Consider the following 15192-nt stretch of genomic DNA (forward strand, 5'->3'; position numbering starts at 1 on the left):
ACGGCAACAGCTCACCTTTTTGGCGGGAAAATGTTACTCGTTAATTTTCCTTTATCTTCTTTTGCAGGAGATACTTCATCTATAATTATATATTTTATGCTTGAAATATTATATTCGAGTGAGATTATGAGGAAAAAAAGAAATTGTTTATGGAGAAGGGAGTTTGTTTTATAGGGTCCGTTGTCTAATTCAAACATGCCGCTTTTCTTCGACAAACTCATCTATGTTCCGGCATTGGGTCGAGTATAGAAAAGGTAAGTTTATGTTAATTGATGTCAAGATTTGGTAAATAGTCATTGGTTATTACTGATTTATGAATTCTATATGCGATTAATTGTTCTTTAATTTAATTATAAATTAAATCTTAATGCGCCAAAGCATTTTATTTATGTTTGATATGTTTCTTTCAATTTATGAGCAATTTAAAAAATAGATTAATTCTTGTATTAAACCGGACGAAAGTTGTATGCTGTATGAAGATTTTTTGTAGAAATTTATTATATTGTTTTGAGAATTTCTTTCTTTCAACTGTAATTTTATGTTGTTAATATTTGCCAAGTATTAAGAGACACGTTAATCTTTTCAATCATACCATTGACATATAAGTTTTAATGTCAGCGATAATATAAACAACATTAACCTTATTTCTTCGAAAGATTGAATACAATCATCTAAAGTAAGCATTGTTCCAAATTTATTGGAAAGAAAGTTTGGAATATAATTTCTTAATTAAACGAATTGAATTTGATTGTGGTATTTATTTCAGAAATTAAAAAATGGCTGATGAAGAAGAGGAGAAAGAGTATAGATGGGAGACTGGTTATGAAAAAACATGGTATTCTTATTTTTTAAAGTACTTTAATGAGTTATTATATACAATTATTATATATAAATAATTTCTTATACAGGGAAGCAATCAAAGAAGATGATCATGGATTGTTGGAAGCATCAGTTGCAGATATTATTCACAATGCCAAAAGAAAACGTCAAATGGAAAAGAAGGTTGGTGCCAGATTAGGGATGATGAGGCACCTTTATGTAATTCTTGATGCTTCTGAATCAATGTCACTTCAAGATTTGAAACCAACTCGTTTTCTATGTTCTTTAAAGGTACCTATTGATACCTTTATACTATATTTGATATTATATAATTATATATATCATTATATTCTGTTACAAATTAATTTTTTTAGCTTTTAGAAGATTTTATTGAAGAATTCTTTTATCAAAATCCTATAAGTCAGTTAGGAGTAATTATCACAAGGAATAAGAGAGCAGAAAAAGTAAGCGAATTAGCTGGAAATTCTAAAAAACATGTGAAGGTAAATTTTTTTAGAGCATTGTTTAGATTTTTATTTTGATCTATAATATTTTGATCTATAATATTTTATATATTTGTAGGAAGTACAAAACATGCAACAAATTGCCCCAGTAGGTGAACCTTCATTGCAAAACTCCATAGAGCTAGCTTTGAAGTCATTACGTCTCCTACCATCACATGCTAGCAAAGAAATACTTATAATAGTAGGAGCACTTACAACATGTGATCCAGGAGATATCAATGAAACTATACAAGTATGTATTGTAAATTCTAAGATGTACTATGTAACACAAATTATACTACAATGTTACGTGTTAATTTTGGTTATAGAACATGAAGACAGATTCTGTCAGGTGCAGTGTGATAGGTTTGGCTGCTGAACTATATATTTGTAAAAGAATGGCAACAGCAACTGGTGGAGAGCATGGCGTTGCATTGGATGATAAACATTACAAGGAACAGTTAAATATGCACATAGATCCTCCTCCAGCTGCAACTAGGTTAGATGCTGCTCTTGTAAAAATGGGTTTCCCTCATCATGCATTACATTCTTCTGCAAATGATTCAGCTATGGCAGTTTGCATGTGGTAAATAATTTTTTAATTGTTAATTCATAAATAAAATGTTCTTTTAAAGGGAAGAAAATATCTTTTTCTTTTACAGTCATGCAGAAAGTTCAGATGAATCTGTTAAACTTCTTAGTACAGGATATCTCTGTCCTCAGTGTTTAAGCAAACATTGTGAACTTCCAGTAGAATGCAGAGCATGTGGATTAACATTGGTGTCTGCTCCACATTTAGCACGGTCCTATCATTATTTATTCCCTGTTGAATCTTTTAAGGAAGTTGTATTCAGTGGAACTCCTTCAACTTGTTATGGTTGTCAGAAGATATTGTCTCAAAAAGATAAGAAGGTATAATCAATGCATCACCGCATACTTTAATAAGAACAATATATAAATATAATTCGTAAAATATAAACTAGAACTGTATCTTTTTCCAGGTATACATTTGTAATAAATGTAATGAAACATTTTGTTTAGACTGTGAAATATTTATTCATGAATCTTTACATACATGTCCTGGCTGTGCTACCAATCCAGATACATATCAAAAGTCCGCAGATAGAAATTAATTTATTCAATGTATATAAAATAAAATGAATTACTTAAAGTAAAGTATTTTAATAGAATATTGAACTTAAGACCAATTTTATAAGCAACACATTTTTATAACGTAGAACTGGTTCATGATGCACGTATAAAAAATATTTCTTCTTATTAAAGAGGAATGAATCAATGAAAAGACAATAATAACATTAATGGAAGTTCGTTTTATTTTTTTTTATATTAACCACTACTTGTAAAATACTCTCTGTGTAATGAAGTTCTCGCAACACACGTGTAAATATAATAAATATATTTATTTTAGTAAAAAATATTACATACAAAAATTCTGTAATGATTCAAATTGATTGAAATGATTGAAATTGCCATGATTGGTGTATTATCTTATTAACAGATTATGGATTTAGAAAGTATAATTATGACGAATGTAAAATCGTTTAGGTGTAAGGAAAATAAGAGAATTGAAGTTGTTTATGTACACTTGAAAGATATACAGGCTTCTTTCCCCCAAGCAAGGAATCCAAAGTTTTCGAGTGGTAACGTGGCCGCTTTAAAATCATGGTGGGAGGTGATTGAGGTTTATTAGTTAGCAGACAGGTGGAAGCGAGCATCGTGATATTAGAGCACATTATTAGTTTGCGATCGTCCTCCGGTGCGACCGGTTTTACAGTGCCGACCTACTTCCGATTCAATTACGTATGTTCATCCTGTCCGGACAGAGTGACTTTACATGTGAGAAATTTTCCACGCACCTAGTTTCCTTGCTAACGCGCACCTTGGAAGTCAGGTAAGGATAATGTCGTTCGCGTTATACGTGTTCCTCAACAATAAGCAATAATTGCTTTTCATCCTCTCATATATAGAGATTACATTTATGTTAATATATATATATATACATATATATACTATATAGCCTATACTTGAATTATGGAATGTTTTTACACCTTCTCGTAATTTGTAATAACGAATACGCGCGCGTTCATGTGTGCGTGTGTCATTTCTTATCTATTTTTACAAATACATACTCATTTCAAGCGTGCAAATGCATCTATGAATTACTTAGGCAATTTTTGTTTTTATCCTTATTCCTCTTTTAACACAACGATGGTATTCTATATAGAAGTGAATATGAACATGTGCTCGTTTGCTGTATGCGTCGTAGAATATATACAAACGACACAAGTAAAGGGTAGAAGGTTGTTACCGGCTCTTAGAATCTTTCTCTGTGAATAGGAATTAATCGGTGTAAGACTGTCTTGCGTGCGATATTTACAAAAAGAAGTTTATAGCTTTTATTTATTTTTATTTTTATTTTTATTTTATTTTTATTTACTATTTCTTCTGTAACACTTTCTAATAAGTAGTTAGTAATAATTACTAGTAATTAAACATTTTTATTTGCAACTTGTAACGAAGGTTAGTAAGTAAGCTTATAGTATAATTATTAACAAAGCTAAAGTACTAGCGATAAGCAATATATTTCTTCGCAAAACATCAGTGTCAATAGAAAATGCACTTTTTGCAAAACAATTATAGATTGCGAATTTTATTTTTAATGGTATTTTTTGAAATGAAAGATATTCAGAATGTTTAACGATGACTGATTGATAATTTATACTATTCATAAATTAATTATTAATGAAGATATAATGTTGTATTTTGCCAGTACAGAAAATATTTGTATTGCAAATTGTCGTTATAAAAAGAATTAGCTATTATTGTTATAAATAAATGCATGAAATCGAATTATTTCGGTTGTTACTAGTGATTTATTATACCGTGAGAATCGACTTGTTGATTCGTCGCTATCATCTTAACGTCATTTGGCAAAATGATTGATAGCATTAGGCGATCAAAGAAATTTAAATAACAAGCTGTATATCATTGTTGAATACATGTATTACTCATAAAACAAAATTAATTATAAATTGAATGAAATGAACCAGAAATTTTCTATCAAAAATGATCAAAAATGAGATTTGATACCGATTTATCTTTATTTCGTATGTATCCGAGAATATACTTTTAATAATCTTATTTTAATCATTTGAGCCTATCTCTGAGACACTTCAAAACCTAAGATAAAATATTAATTGTTCATTTTTGGGAATGTAGAAACTCAAACGATGCTTATTCATTTATGTCAGTTTCGTATAAATAGAGTGATAGGTAATTAATGGTAAAAATTGACAATATTCCACTTTCATTTAACATGATTAGTAATTTGCAATAAAAAATGCAATTTTATTTTTAATCACAATTCTACGATTAAGAACGACGATATATTATTCTTAGATTTCTTATCCAAGTTTACAAAGGGAGCGATATGATAACAAGACCAAATGTCACCTGTTCTCAACTGCAATCTTTCAATTTTCATTATTCAATTAATAACAAATTAATAATTTAGCAACTTTTAAAAATATAGTATACTATTAATAGTTTAGCAACTTTTAAAAATATAGGTTTTAAAAGATATAGTATTGCTTTTTTAACTGATCATGGATTAGGACTGAATCTGGTCCATGCCAGTAATGGCTTACAAGAATTCTGCTACGTGGTCTGAGATAGAAATGAAGTGAGGCAGTAATACTAAGAAGTATTGGAGATACGCTGGCCATTTATCAAGACAGTACTTCTCTAAAAGAAAAGAATTTTTAGAAAGATTATACGTTACGTGATCCGTATTTACGTGTATTGCGTTTGTTACGTGCATGATTTTCGTTTACTCTGTAGTTGTGTAGTGCAGATACAAAAAAAAACTCCTTTCTCCTTCATTAGTACATACTTTCAATCCGCATACCTGGCTACATGTGTAATAATTGATACTGCAACTAAGGATACGTATCCGCTAAAAAGAATTTTGCAAGAGGTTAGCTTTGCGAAATATTTTGGTTTTTCTGGATGCTACGTAATGCCAATTGTCTGTTCGTAGAAAAAGCGGATTCAATTACGGTTATCTCTATACCTGTTCACACGTAAATTGTTCTCGAGGCGTTTCAATTATTTACTATTGTTTCCATTCCGTCGTGTTGAGTTCATTTTTCGTATTTTATCTGTTTTTATAACTCGTTCTCGTTACGTCGTTATTGTTCCCTTTTTATGACGACGATTATAAAAGTGAAAATATAGATTTCAAGGATCGACAAATAGCCATCGATACTCACATATGTACGTAACACGTATGCAATATACTCCGGTAGTGCAACAAACATTGTGTACAAAGGATCGCCGCTGAAATTCTTGATTAATTGATGTCAAGTTGTCTATAACTGCATGTATAATAATTGCTTGACTTGTTATATAAATATTATATTTGAATCACGAGTCTGTTTAATAGAAGATTATGTTTGTGTAACAAATACTTTGTCGAGACGTCCGATCGAAATGCGTTTGCACATTAATCGCAGTCTGACATCACGCGCAATCGAGTTTCGCTAATCCGGACAATTTTCCACAAATTATAATTACATCAATGAAATTTCATTTCTCCTTTTTTCCATAATTAATAAAATGAACGGGGAACTCGATAATCCGGATTTGGATCATTCGATCCCGATAATCCGGATTGATCGAGATTGATCCGGTTTCACATGTTGACTACTGCGATGTTAACAGGTGACCCAAGTTACTAAATTTTTAAGAATGATTAAAATAAGATAAATTTCATGGATTGACTAATTTTCAATTGTGTCAATGATTTTGATAACAATGTCAAAAAAGTGCGCAAATACAATTGATATTTTACAAAAATTAAATGTTATAATATGTATCGCGTTGACGAGATCTGGATGAATAATCATACTATTTTTACATTGAATGTATGTTTATTCGAAACTTGTCCATCTGAAATTTTGATTTTTCTCTTCTACAGCATCACCTCCATTTTTCTAATTTCCTTTTCCTTTCTCTTAAAGCTCACAATGTACCGTTAATTTTACGATTCATAAAGAGGTGGTATCATTCTTGAAAAATTCTGTAAGGTTACAAGTTTGTATGGACTTACTTCACTTTACATGGGGAACGGTTCAGATCATGGTCGCTTATCAATGATTACGGTTCAATCGGCGATTCAAGCTGAATTTGCACCTACCATTTTGGAGAATCATCATAGATGACTCATCCACAGTGAATGTGAAAGATGAAAGTTATAGTACACTATACCAGCTCAATTCATGGTCACTGTGTTTTTCAATGAATGACCCGCGATGGTCATTGAAAACTAAAAGGTATAAATTTGGCTAAACACACGCGGAACGTACCCTCGGCCTTACCCGGTGTCAGACATCAGTGGCCTGATTGGTGAAATTGCTATATGGTTCGCATATGGTTTGTAAATAAAGACATTACGCAAAGGCTCGTTCGAGGGGGATCGCGCAATGGGGACACGGTACCACCACGTCTCTCCTTAATTGGTCTGTAACCTTGTCACGTTGACCAACCTGGGTTCTACACAATCTGTTTGGCTCCCTATCGCGCCAATGTCACCGAAAATTCTAATATCGATCAATTTTATAATACCGATCAAATTTCACGGTGCTCGACTGACGTGATCGATAGCGCTTAATTACGACACCACGGAGATAAAATGATAAAGATTCGAGAAATACTTCTAGAAGTGAAAGAAAAATAAAAGAACTCATATATTGGATCATTTGATAAGATATATAAGATCTTATAGGTTTATAGATGGTTCTAAACTACTTCCCGTTTTTCGTTATACAGGATGTTTCACCGTGTGATACGACATGACAGTTATAGACAAAAACAGTTGTAGGTTATTTCAATTAGTCGATATTACCGACAAGAAAACTTTAAGACTTACGGTAGCATGAGGCTTTTTGTCTTAATTAAAGTAATCAATCTCTCAAGTGGCATTGCTATAAATTTGATAACTGGCCCGAAATTTCACGGCATTAACTTTCATACGGTATGTTTCCATGCTTGGTGTTTACTTTGTTCCTTAGGTGATTCTATATTTTTAAACGTGCGATTATCGACACGTCTCGAGACTTTCGTGCTGCAAGACGAATAATCTCACTTACTATTAAATATTTATAGTGCAACTTCAACGAAAAATATACAGTGACTGTAAAAAGTATTCTTGCATCATTTTGCTTATTATATTATTTACATATTAATTAATTAAGGTCTAGTATATTAAGTTTCATATCAAACTGTAACATGTAATATATAAATATAATATGAAAAATACAAGTACGAATAGTTTTTGTAGCCATTGTATATTACATTTATGATAATTGTACATCTATAATTGTATATCGTGGAAATTGGAAATCGAAGAACGAATAATTTAGTCATAATTCATCGTGTTCTCGTATCATGTTAGCATGTATATATGTACGTGTTATGGATATCGTAAACGTGGCGTAATTACAGCGATGCGATGATCGGGGAATCCTAATGCACTGGAGATAGGAAAGTAGAAATCAAGATGCGTTACGCGCATGGTCGTAAATATATACGTAATGACAAGAGTCATCCCTCTTAGTCTTTTTAACTTACCGATCACGATCGTCGTTTAAAGAGATCAAGGTGATTCACAAACACGTAAATGATCGACAACTGTCAACAACTTGAGAATTTCTATGAAAAAATACGTATTGTACACATTTGTAAGAATCCGTTAGTACGTCTCCATTGTTAGACAAAAGAATTCTAGAGAATCTATTCATTAAGAACTAGGTAAGCAGTGAATCTTTAATAAATATCAAAAAATGTAACATAATATAACTTACATATTGTTTTATCAATAATAGACATTTGATAGAAACCAGGTTAGAGATCTAAAAATATTAATTAAAATGAATATTTTAAGAATAATTTAAAAAGAAAGTAATTTATTATAGTATTATAAACAGTTTGATTCCAAAAAATAGAAAAATACTTTAAATATGAAAAAATAAATACTTCACTCACAATAATAATATACGTAATTTTAGAAATACTAAAACAGTAGTAAAATTAAAAAATAATAATAATCTTTAGTAAATAGACTGGAAGAAAAAAATGACAAATAGATTATTGAAGGTAACAAATAAATAAAAATATTAAAGGCGACTACCTGACCCTTGAAGAATAAATACCAAGATTTTTGGCGTGTCTGTAAAGAATCTTTGTTATCCTTGAACAAAATATCTATGCAAACTATCTGAAGCAAAGTATTAAAGTCTATGCTAATGATTCAACTTGAATTTTATTTCGATATTGTGATTTAATGCCTCGTTTCTACGAAAATTATCCTTATTTATCACTGTTCGTTATATCCTTGTTAACGCTATTCTAGCTCTACCTATATAAAAAGGTTGTTGTATACTAGTTGCATTGTCCGTTGCAGCAATATAGTTGTGTAACGAACACATACATATATCATATACCTATACTGGGTGTTCCATTTAGCTATAGCTCTTTACACAAGTTATAGCTCTAAAATGTTAGAATATGAAAAAGATTTCATTGCGGAAGATCGAAAATTGATTGCTGAAAATATTTTGATTGATTAATTTAAATGATATTTGAATTTTAATTTTGTTAAATTTAGTGTATGAAAGACGCAGAAAATGAATGCAAGAGAGTATTTGTTCTTTGTCTTTTACACGTTATATTCTACAATTATTGATCTATTTTTATGAATAAAATACCTACATATTTGTTATACTGACAATTATGTGAATCTCTGCAATAAAAAATGTTAAATTATAAGAAGATTTCAGAAAAAAGACGATGTTAACAATAATCATCACTACTTAACCTTCATGAAACATAAGAGCGCATACAACTCAGATGTCAAGCTATTTCTTAGCTTTTATAAAACCAGTTTCTACCTATTTTCTTTTTCGGGCATTTAAGCTATACAACAGAGAAAACACCATCAAAATCCGTTCAGTAGCTTTACGCGATGCAAGTACAGACCGACAAAAATTCTAAAAATTAACCTCTTTGACTTCGTAGCTTACGAACTGTTCCTGGATGATTGTTTTATTTTTTTTATTCAATGTACAGACACAATCCTTTTACTGTTTTATTATATGTATACATATAGATAAAACGATGTCTCAATTGAAGTATAAAAACATGTACCATACAAATATATATATTTATACATGTATATATATAAAATAAAGGTGGTCTAGAAATCTTTAAAATATCTGCTTTTCGGTAATGAACACGTATACCAAATAATACCTACATCATTCGAAATAAATTTCGGTTAATGATCTTTTTTATCCTCTACCGTTTCAGAGCTCATAGCTTGAGCAAATTACGTGAAAATCCCGTACGTAGCTTTTAATTACATCATGTATAAATCGATCTAAGATACTTGCGATAAAATGAACTGTAAGCTATATCGAAGCACGTTCACATGTAGCGTTAATATAAAATTATAGGTGTACGGAGATGATTAATACGAGAACTGCAAGAAACATTGCTGACCTTTCTAATGCATTTACTATTAATAGTCGTGTATCTGAATATTACAAAATTTCCGTGATATTTGCTTGAAGATTAAGATTTGCAAACGTTCTTGAATAAATCTGATATTGTTAAAATACAAGTTATCATCCTTCCTATTATATTAGATGTCGTATCAATAATTTTCATTAAATTTTATTAATCGATTTCTGGGAAAGAGAGAGATTATATCGAAAAAATTCACAGATGCTATAATTACAAAAGATACAAATACTTTTTTGTTTTTTTATCTTCGGTATCTTTATTTTTTATTAAATTAATTACATTAGTTTCAAGAGCAATAATTGGTTTATTTACCTCTTGCTGTTTTGATTGGAATGTACGTCATATGATATTCTAATCAACATTTTTATAAGATAATGACGACGGAACAATGTCTAATATCTATATACATTCTAGTAAGCGAAGGAAAAAACATATTTTTGTGCAAGATTTTGTGATATGAAAAAAGATATTAGATAAGGCAGCCATTCATAAATGGAAGTTATGTAATAGTTCTGTATTATTCTGTATTCTGTATGTAGGTGGAAGATTATTTAAAAATAATCAACGATCGTTTTTGTTGTATTGATCTTATTGTATGATTTATTATGTTCATGAAACATTATCTATCATTATCGTCGTATACAAATGGTTATCGGTGCTCGGATCTTGCAGTCACCATGTCTATTACCACCACTATCCCTTACCTCGTAAAGTTCTCTTCATTTAAGTAGATTTATTATGGATCAAGGAGGAAGGAGATACGTACTGAGCTCCAGAAATCAAAGTGACCACAACTACGAGTAGCTAGCACCAAAATATTGTCAGAAATCTTAAATGAAACTTAATCTACTAATTATTCAAACACGAAAGAACCAGTGAGATTAATAATGAGAATTGACTTGTTGCTTCATGATTGTTTAAGTATACATAGGAATATTTTCATGTATTTCAGATGCGGAACCCCGAGTTTGGAGTTCAGATAACAGCAAGTTACATTTTTCTTGTTCAAACGCCTTGCTTTTATCAGTGTCACTTGAAGAATATTGAATGATCTTGAAACCTTGGAACCATCGAACCTTGGTACTTCAAAACTTCAGGGTACCAAGTTCAAAATTAATCATCTCTCGCTACATGTATATATTAGTCTTATCGTATTTACATCTATTAAACTGTATCTTTATTGTATCCAATTTTATTAAAATTTCATTTTATTGTACTAAGGTTTATTAAATTATAACTTTATTATATCTCATCTTCTTTATATCATTGTTTCTTCTCTTTCTTTTTTATTCTTTCTTCTTTTTTATATTATTGTTTCGATATATTTAGTTCTACTAAATCTAGTTTACTATTTAATTTATTAAACAGTTTAGTGTATAATTTAGTTCTGTTCGCTAAATTTAGTTTAACAGTACTTTCATTGAATTTAACTTCTTTAAATTGTATCTCTAGTGTATTTAATTTTATTATAAGATAAACGATTAAAAACAACAAGTTAAGCTACAAATATTATTTTTTACGCGAAGGAAGTGAAAAAGCTCGGGTGCCATGGCGAGCCGAATATGGAAGGTGTTAGCTCGGAGACGGATCGATGAGGACCTCGAGAGCAAAAGCAAACTAGCTCGGGTTTTAGGCTTGTTCGACCTCACAGCACTTGGCGTGGGTTCGACCCTCGGCCTCGGTGTTTATGTCCTTGCTGGCAGCATCGCCAAAGAGACGGCTGGACCAGCCGTTTGCATCGCCTTCCTCATTGCAGCTATCGCTTCCGGATTTGCCGGTAAATTAAGATCGCATTCGCGCCTGTTGCCCGGATATTGACAATTTGTTCTTATCAAAAACATTATTAGTTAAACAAGCCTCGTGATAACGTCTGGCAAAGGTTTTTGCCAAACTGATATTGATACTTATTATAACCGCTTGTTTTATATGTAGACTACGAATGTTCGTGTATTTATGGGAAATTTAAAGATACATATATGTCCTTATGACACGAAACGCACTTAATATGTAAAAATATAGGAATATTTAAAATATAGTAATTGTTAGAATATTTAATTAGTGAAACAAATATTGTCTTACATTCTCTTATTTTAATTACGTTCATCAAAATATTGCATAAATGTCTTTATATTATTTATATAAAATATTCTTATGAGAAGAATTTTATTACAAACGTGTTTTGTTAAAGGTTATGTTTGAAGTTAACAAATGACTTGTGATGAACAGAAGTACTTTCACTGTTTCACTTTTAAAATATTATATACTGTGTAAAATATGGTATTAATTCGAAAATATAGCTCCTTAATAATGAGTTGCGTATATAAAGACAGTCATTTTGAATTTACAGGAATGTGTTATGCAGAATTTGCTTCTAGGGTTCCCAAGGCAGGATCTGCATATGTTTACAGTTACGTGACAGTGGGAGAATTCATTGCTTTTATCATAGGATGGAATTTAATTTTAGAGTATGTAATAGGTGAGCAAACAAAGATTGTGAAAAGCATAATTACTCTCTCTAAAACTCGATCGAAGATAAATATTCTTAAAGGAGTACTTGTTTTTCCAGAGTATTAATTTTACCAAAACTTATTAGAGTCTACTATTCATAAGAAACAGAATTAAAATGTTTTGCACGAATAAAATAAAAATATTTGTCTGATTGTTAAATTTATATACACATATATTCCTCGATCAGGTACAGCAAGCGTCGCTCGAGGACTTAGCGGTTACTTGGATGCGCTGACAGGAAATGTGATACGCGAGAAATTGGAAGCCGCAATGCCTATAAACATCTCGTTTTTATCAAAATACCCAGATTTCTTTGCATTCGGTGTAGTAATGCTTCTTGTAATCTTACTAAGCACGGGGGTGAAAGAATCGTCAATTTTAAATAATATATTCACTGTAATAAACCTGATTACCATTGCAATAATCGTAGGCGCGGGGTCCTTTAAAGGTAATAATTGCAAATTATCATTTAAAATTAAAATACCGATCAAGGTTTTTCAAGACTGATCCCCACCATATCATCCAGTTATCTTGTCACTCGGTGTCTTATAATTTCTCTTTAATCATGATTTATCTGAATCTTTAATATTAAACAGAGTCTGTAAATATTTGTGAAAGAAAGACCTTGAGCGTGCAATTTAGTTTGTCTTATCATCTAAAAGCTTAATGACCTTTGCTGATTTGATTGTGACCTTTTAGCTGATCCAGCTAACTGGAGGATATCGGTGGAGGATATACCCAAGGACAAGCCCGAAATACACGCAGGATCAGGAGGCTTTATGCCCTTTGGTATAAGCGGAGTGATGATCGGGGCGGCAAAATGTTTCTACGGTTTCGTCGGTTTCGATGCTGTGGCAACTACCGGTGAAGAAGCTAAAAATCCTCAGCGCAATATACCCATAGCCATCGTTGTTTCCTTAATTATAATCTTAATGGCTTATTTTAGTATCTCAACCGTGCTAACTATGATGTGGCCTTACTACGACCAGGTACATTCATGCACCAGTTAAATTTTAATTGGAGCTCTTGTTATTGTTATATTTATACAAAAATATTTTGTATATTTAGAATGTCGATACGCCATTTCCATATGTTTTCGATAAAATTGGATGGACTACTGTTAAATGGATCGTTAATATTGGTGCGGCATTTGCATTATGTACAAGCTTGTTTGGGGCGATGTTTCCTCTACCAAGGATACTTTACGCTATGGGTAGCGATGGGATAATTTTTAAGCAACTTGCAATAATACATCCGAAAACAATGACACCCATTTTCGGCACAGTGGTCTCTGGCTTATTTACAGGAATCATGACACTTATTTTTGATCTTCAACAATTAATTGACATGATGTCTATTGGAACATTGTTGGCATACGCAATAGTGGCGGTATCCGTTTTAATATTAAGGTATATGAGGGCAATAATATTCAAATATGTTTATTGCAATGTTAATTACACTTATTGTAATGTTAATTACACTAAATCTAACATATTTATTGTATCATTTAGATATCAACCGAAGGAGTGCGCATCAAATACTCGTTCTGTATCAGCAATGAATGACTACAAGGTAACGTCAGTCAACATATTAAAACAAATTATTAATTTACAGAATCAGAAAGAAGTAACTGAAATGTCTAATAAAGTTGCAAAATACAGTATTGGAATTTTATGTAAGTATTAAACGGGCAAAAAAGTTATTTATTAATTTTAACATAATTAACATCGCTCTTATACGTTTCGTTATTGTTACAGGTATTGTTATATTTATTACTGCGCTTTTTATTAATTCTGTAGATACCACAGCATTAGGTAGCAATGTGATAGAATTAGTGATATTAATCGTACTTGTAAACATATTATTATTAATTATGATTATTATTGCAAGACAACCTACTCAAGACATTGATTTAGCATTTAAGGTAAGTCTTCTAAAACAAACTATAAGAACAAAACAATTAATATCATGCTTAATTAACTCCATCATTTTCAGGTGCCATTAGTACCACTTCTTCCATGTTGCAGTATTTTCATAAACTTATATTTGATGTTGCAGTTAGATAGTTTTACTTGGATCAGATTCGCTGTTTGGATGCTTATAGGTACATGTATATACATGCAAAATGTTGATAATATTTGAGAAAGAAACCAAAAGCATTATAGCCTATAATCATATGTTGTTAATTATTTTTATTTTTCACAGGTTTTACTATTTATTTCTTTTATGGCATATCTCACAGCGAACAAGGAAAAAGAAATAAAAGAGAAGCAGAAATGTTAAAACGAAAGTACGCGGACCAAGTTAGAATCGTAACCAGATTCTAATAATTATCTCGCCACATGTGATATTTTTTTATATATTTTAATAAAAACTGCTCAGAGAGAATAATCTTAGATATTACGCATGTGAATACTGTGGCAATTTTAAAATACGAGCATATTCATCTTAATACTACATCTTTCAATATTTTTTAATAAATATAAAATATTAAGATAGGATATCATCCTGATTGTATAGACTATTTTTTATAAATTATTCTTACAGAGGAAAATAGATTTTACCATAAAAATTCAAAATTACTTTAAAATTATTTCATTTAGAAAATCTGAGCTACTCTATCGTATATAAGGTTGTGAAAACTTTTGTTTTTTTTTGTTTTATACACTAAAATGTGTCGATATATACTGTACATATTTCATTACTTATTTAGATACCGATTTCATGGTTGAAATATATTGTTTTATATTATTTATTG

General features: G+C 30.8%; 2 protein-coding genes across 6 annotated transcripts; both read left to right on the forward strand.

Moving 5' to 3' along the window:
* Positions 1–83: 83 nt before the first annotated feature.
* LOC100743113 (general transcription factor IIH subunit 2) lies at positions 84–2657 on the forward strand. Of its 2 annotated transcripts, none has more exons than XM_012388806.3 (8): positions 84–254; positions 767–835; positions 909–1110; positions 1194–1322; positions 1402–1575; positions 1652–1908; positions 1985–2234; positions 2324–2657. In XM_012388806.3, the coding sequence occupies exons 2-8, from the start codon at positions 777–779 to the stop codon at positions 2453–2455; spliced, it is 1203 nt and encodes a 400-aa protein (XP_012244229.1). In that variant the 5' UTR covers positions 84–254; positions 767–776; the 3' UTR covers positions 2456–2657. The 2 variants fall into 2 exon arrangements, with proteins under 2 accessions (XP_012244229.1, XP_003491749.1); XM_003491701.4 differs by lacking the exon at positions 84–254 and adding an exon at positions 261–676.
* Positions 2658–10879: 8222 nt separating this feature from the next.
* On the forward strand, positions 10880–15185 carry LOC100743355 (cationic amino acid transporter 3). Of its 4 annotated transcripts, none has more exons than XM_033322278.1 (10): positions 10880–11006; positions 11453–11703; positions 12274–12402; positions 12622–12882; positions 13134–13423; positions 13503–13843; positions 13946–14109; positions 14192–14358; positions 14430–14538; positions 14640–14761. In XM_033322278.1, the coding sequence occupies exons 2-10, from the start codon at positions 11475–11477 to the stop codon at positions 14759–14761; spliced, it is 1812 nt and encodes a 603-aa protein (XP_033178169.1). In that variant the 5' UTR covers positions 10880–11006; positions 11453–11474. The 4 variants fall into 4 exon arrangements, with proteins under 4 accessions (XP_033178169.1, XP_033178168.1, XP_033178167.1 ...); XM_033322277.1 differs by having other exon boundaries at positions 10890–11024; XM_033322276.1 differs by having other exon boundaries at positions 10925–11059; positions 14640–15185.
* Positions 15186–15192: the final 7 nt, after the last annotated feature.

This window comes from Bombus impatiens, unplaced genomic scaffold (assembly GCF_000188095.3).
Source record: "Bombus impatiens unplaced genomic scaffold, BIMP_2.2 scf_0582, whole genome shotgun sequence".
Lineage (NCBI taxonomy): Eukaryota > Metazoa > Arthropoda > Insecta > Hymenoptera > Apidae > Bombus > Bombus impatiens.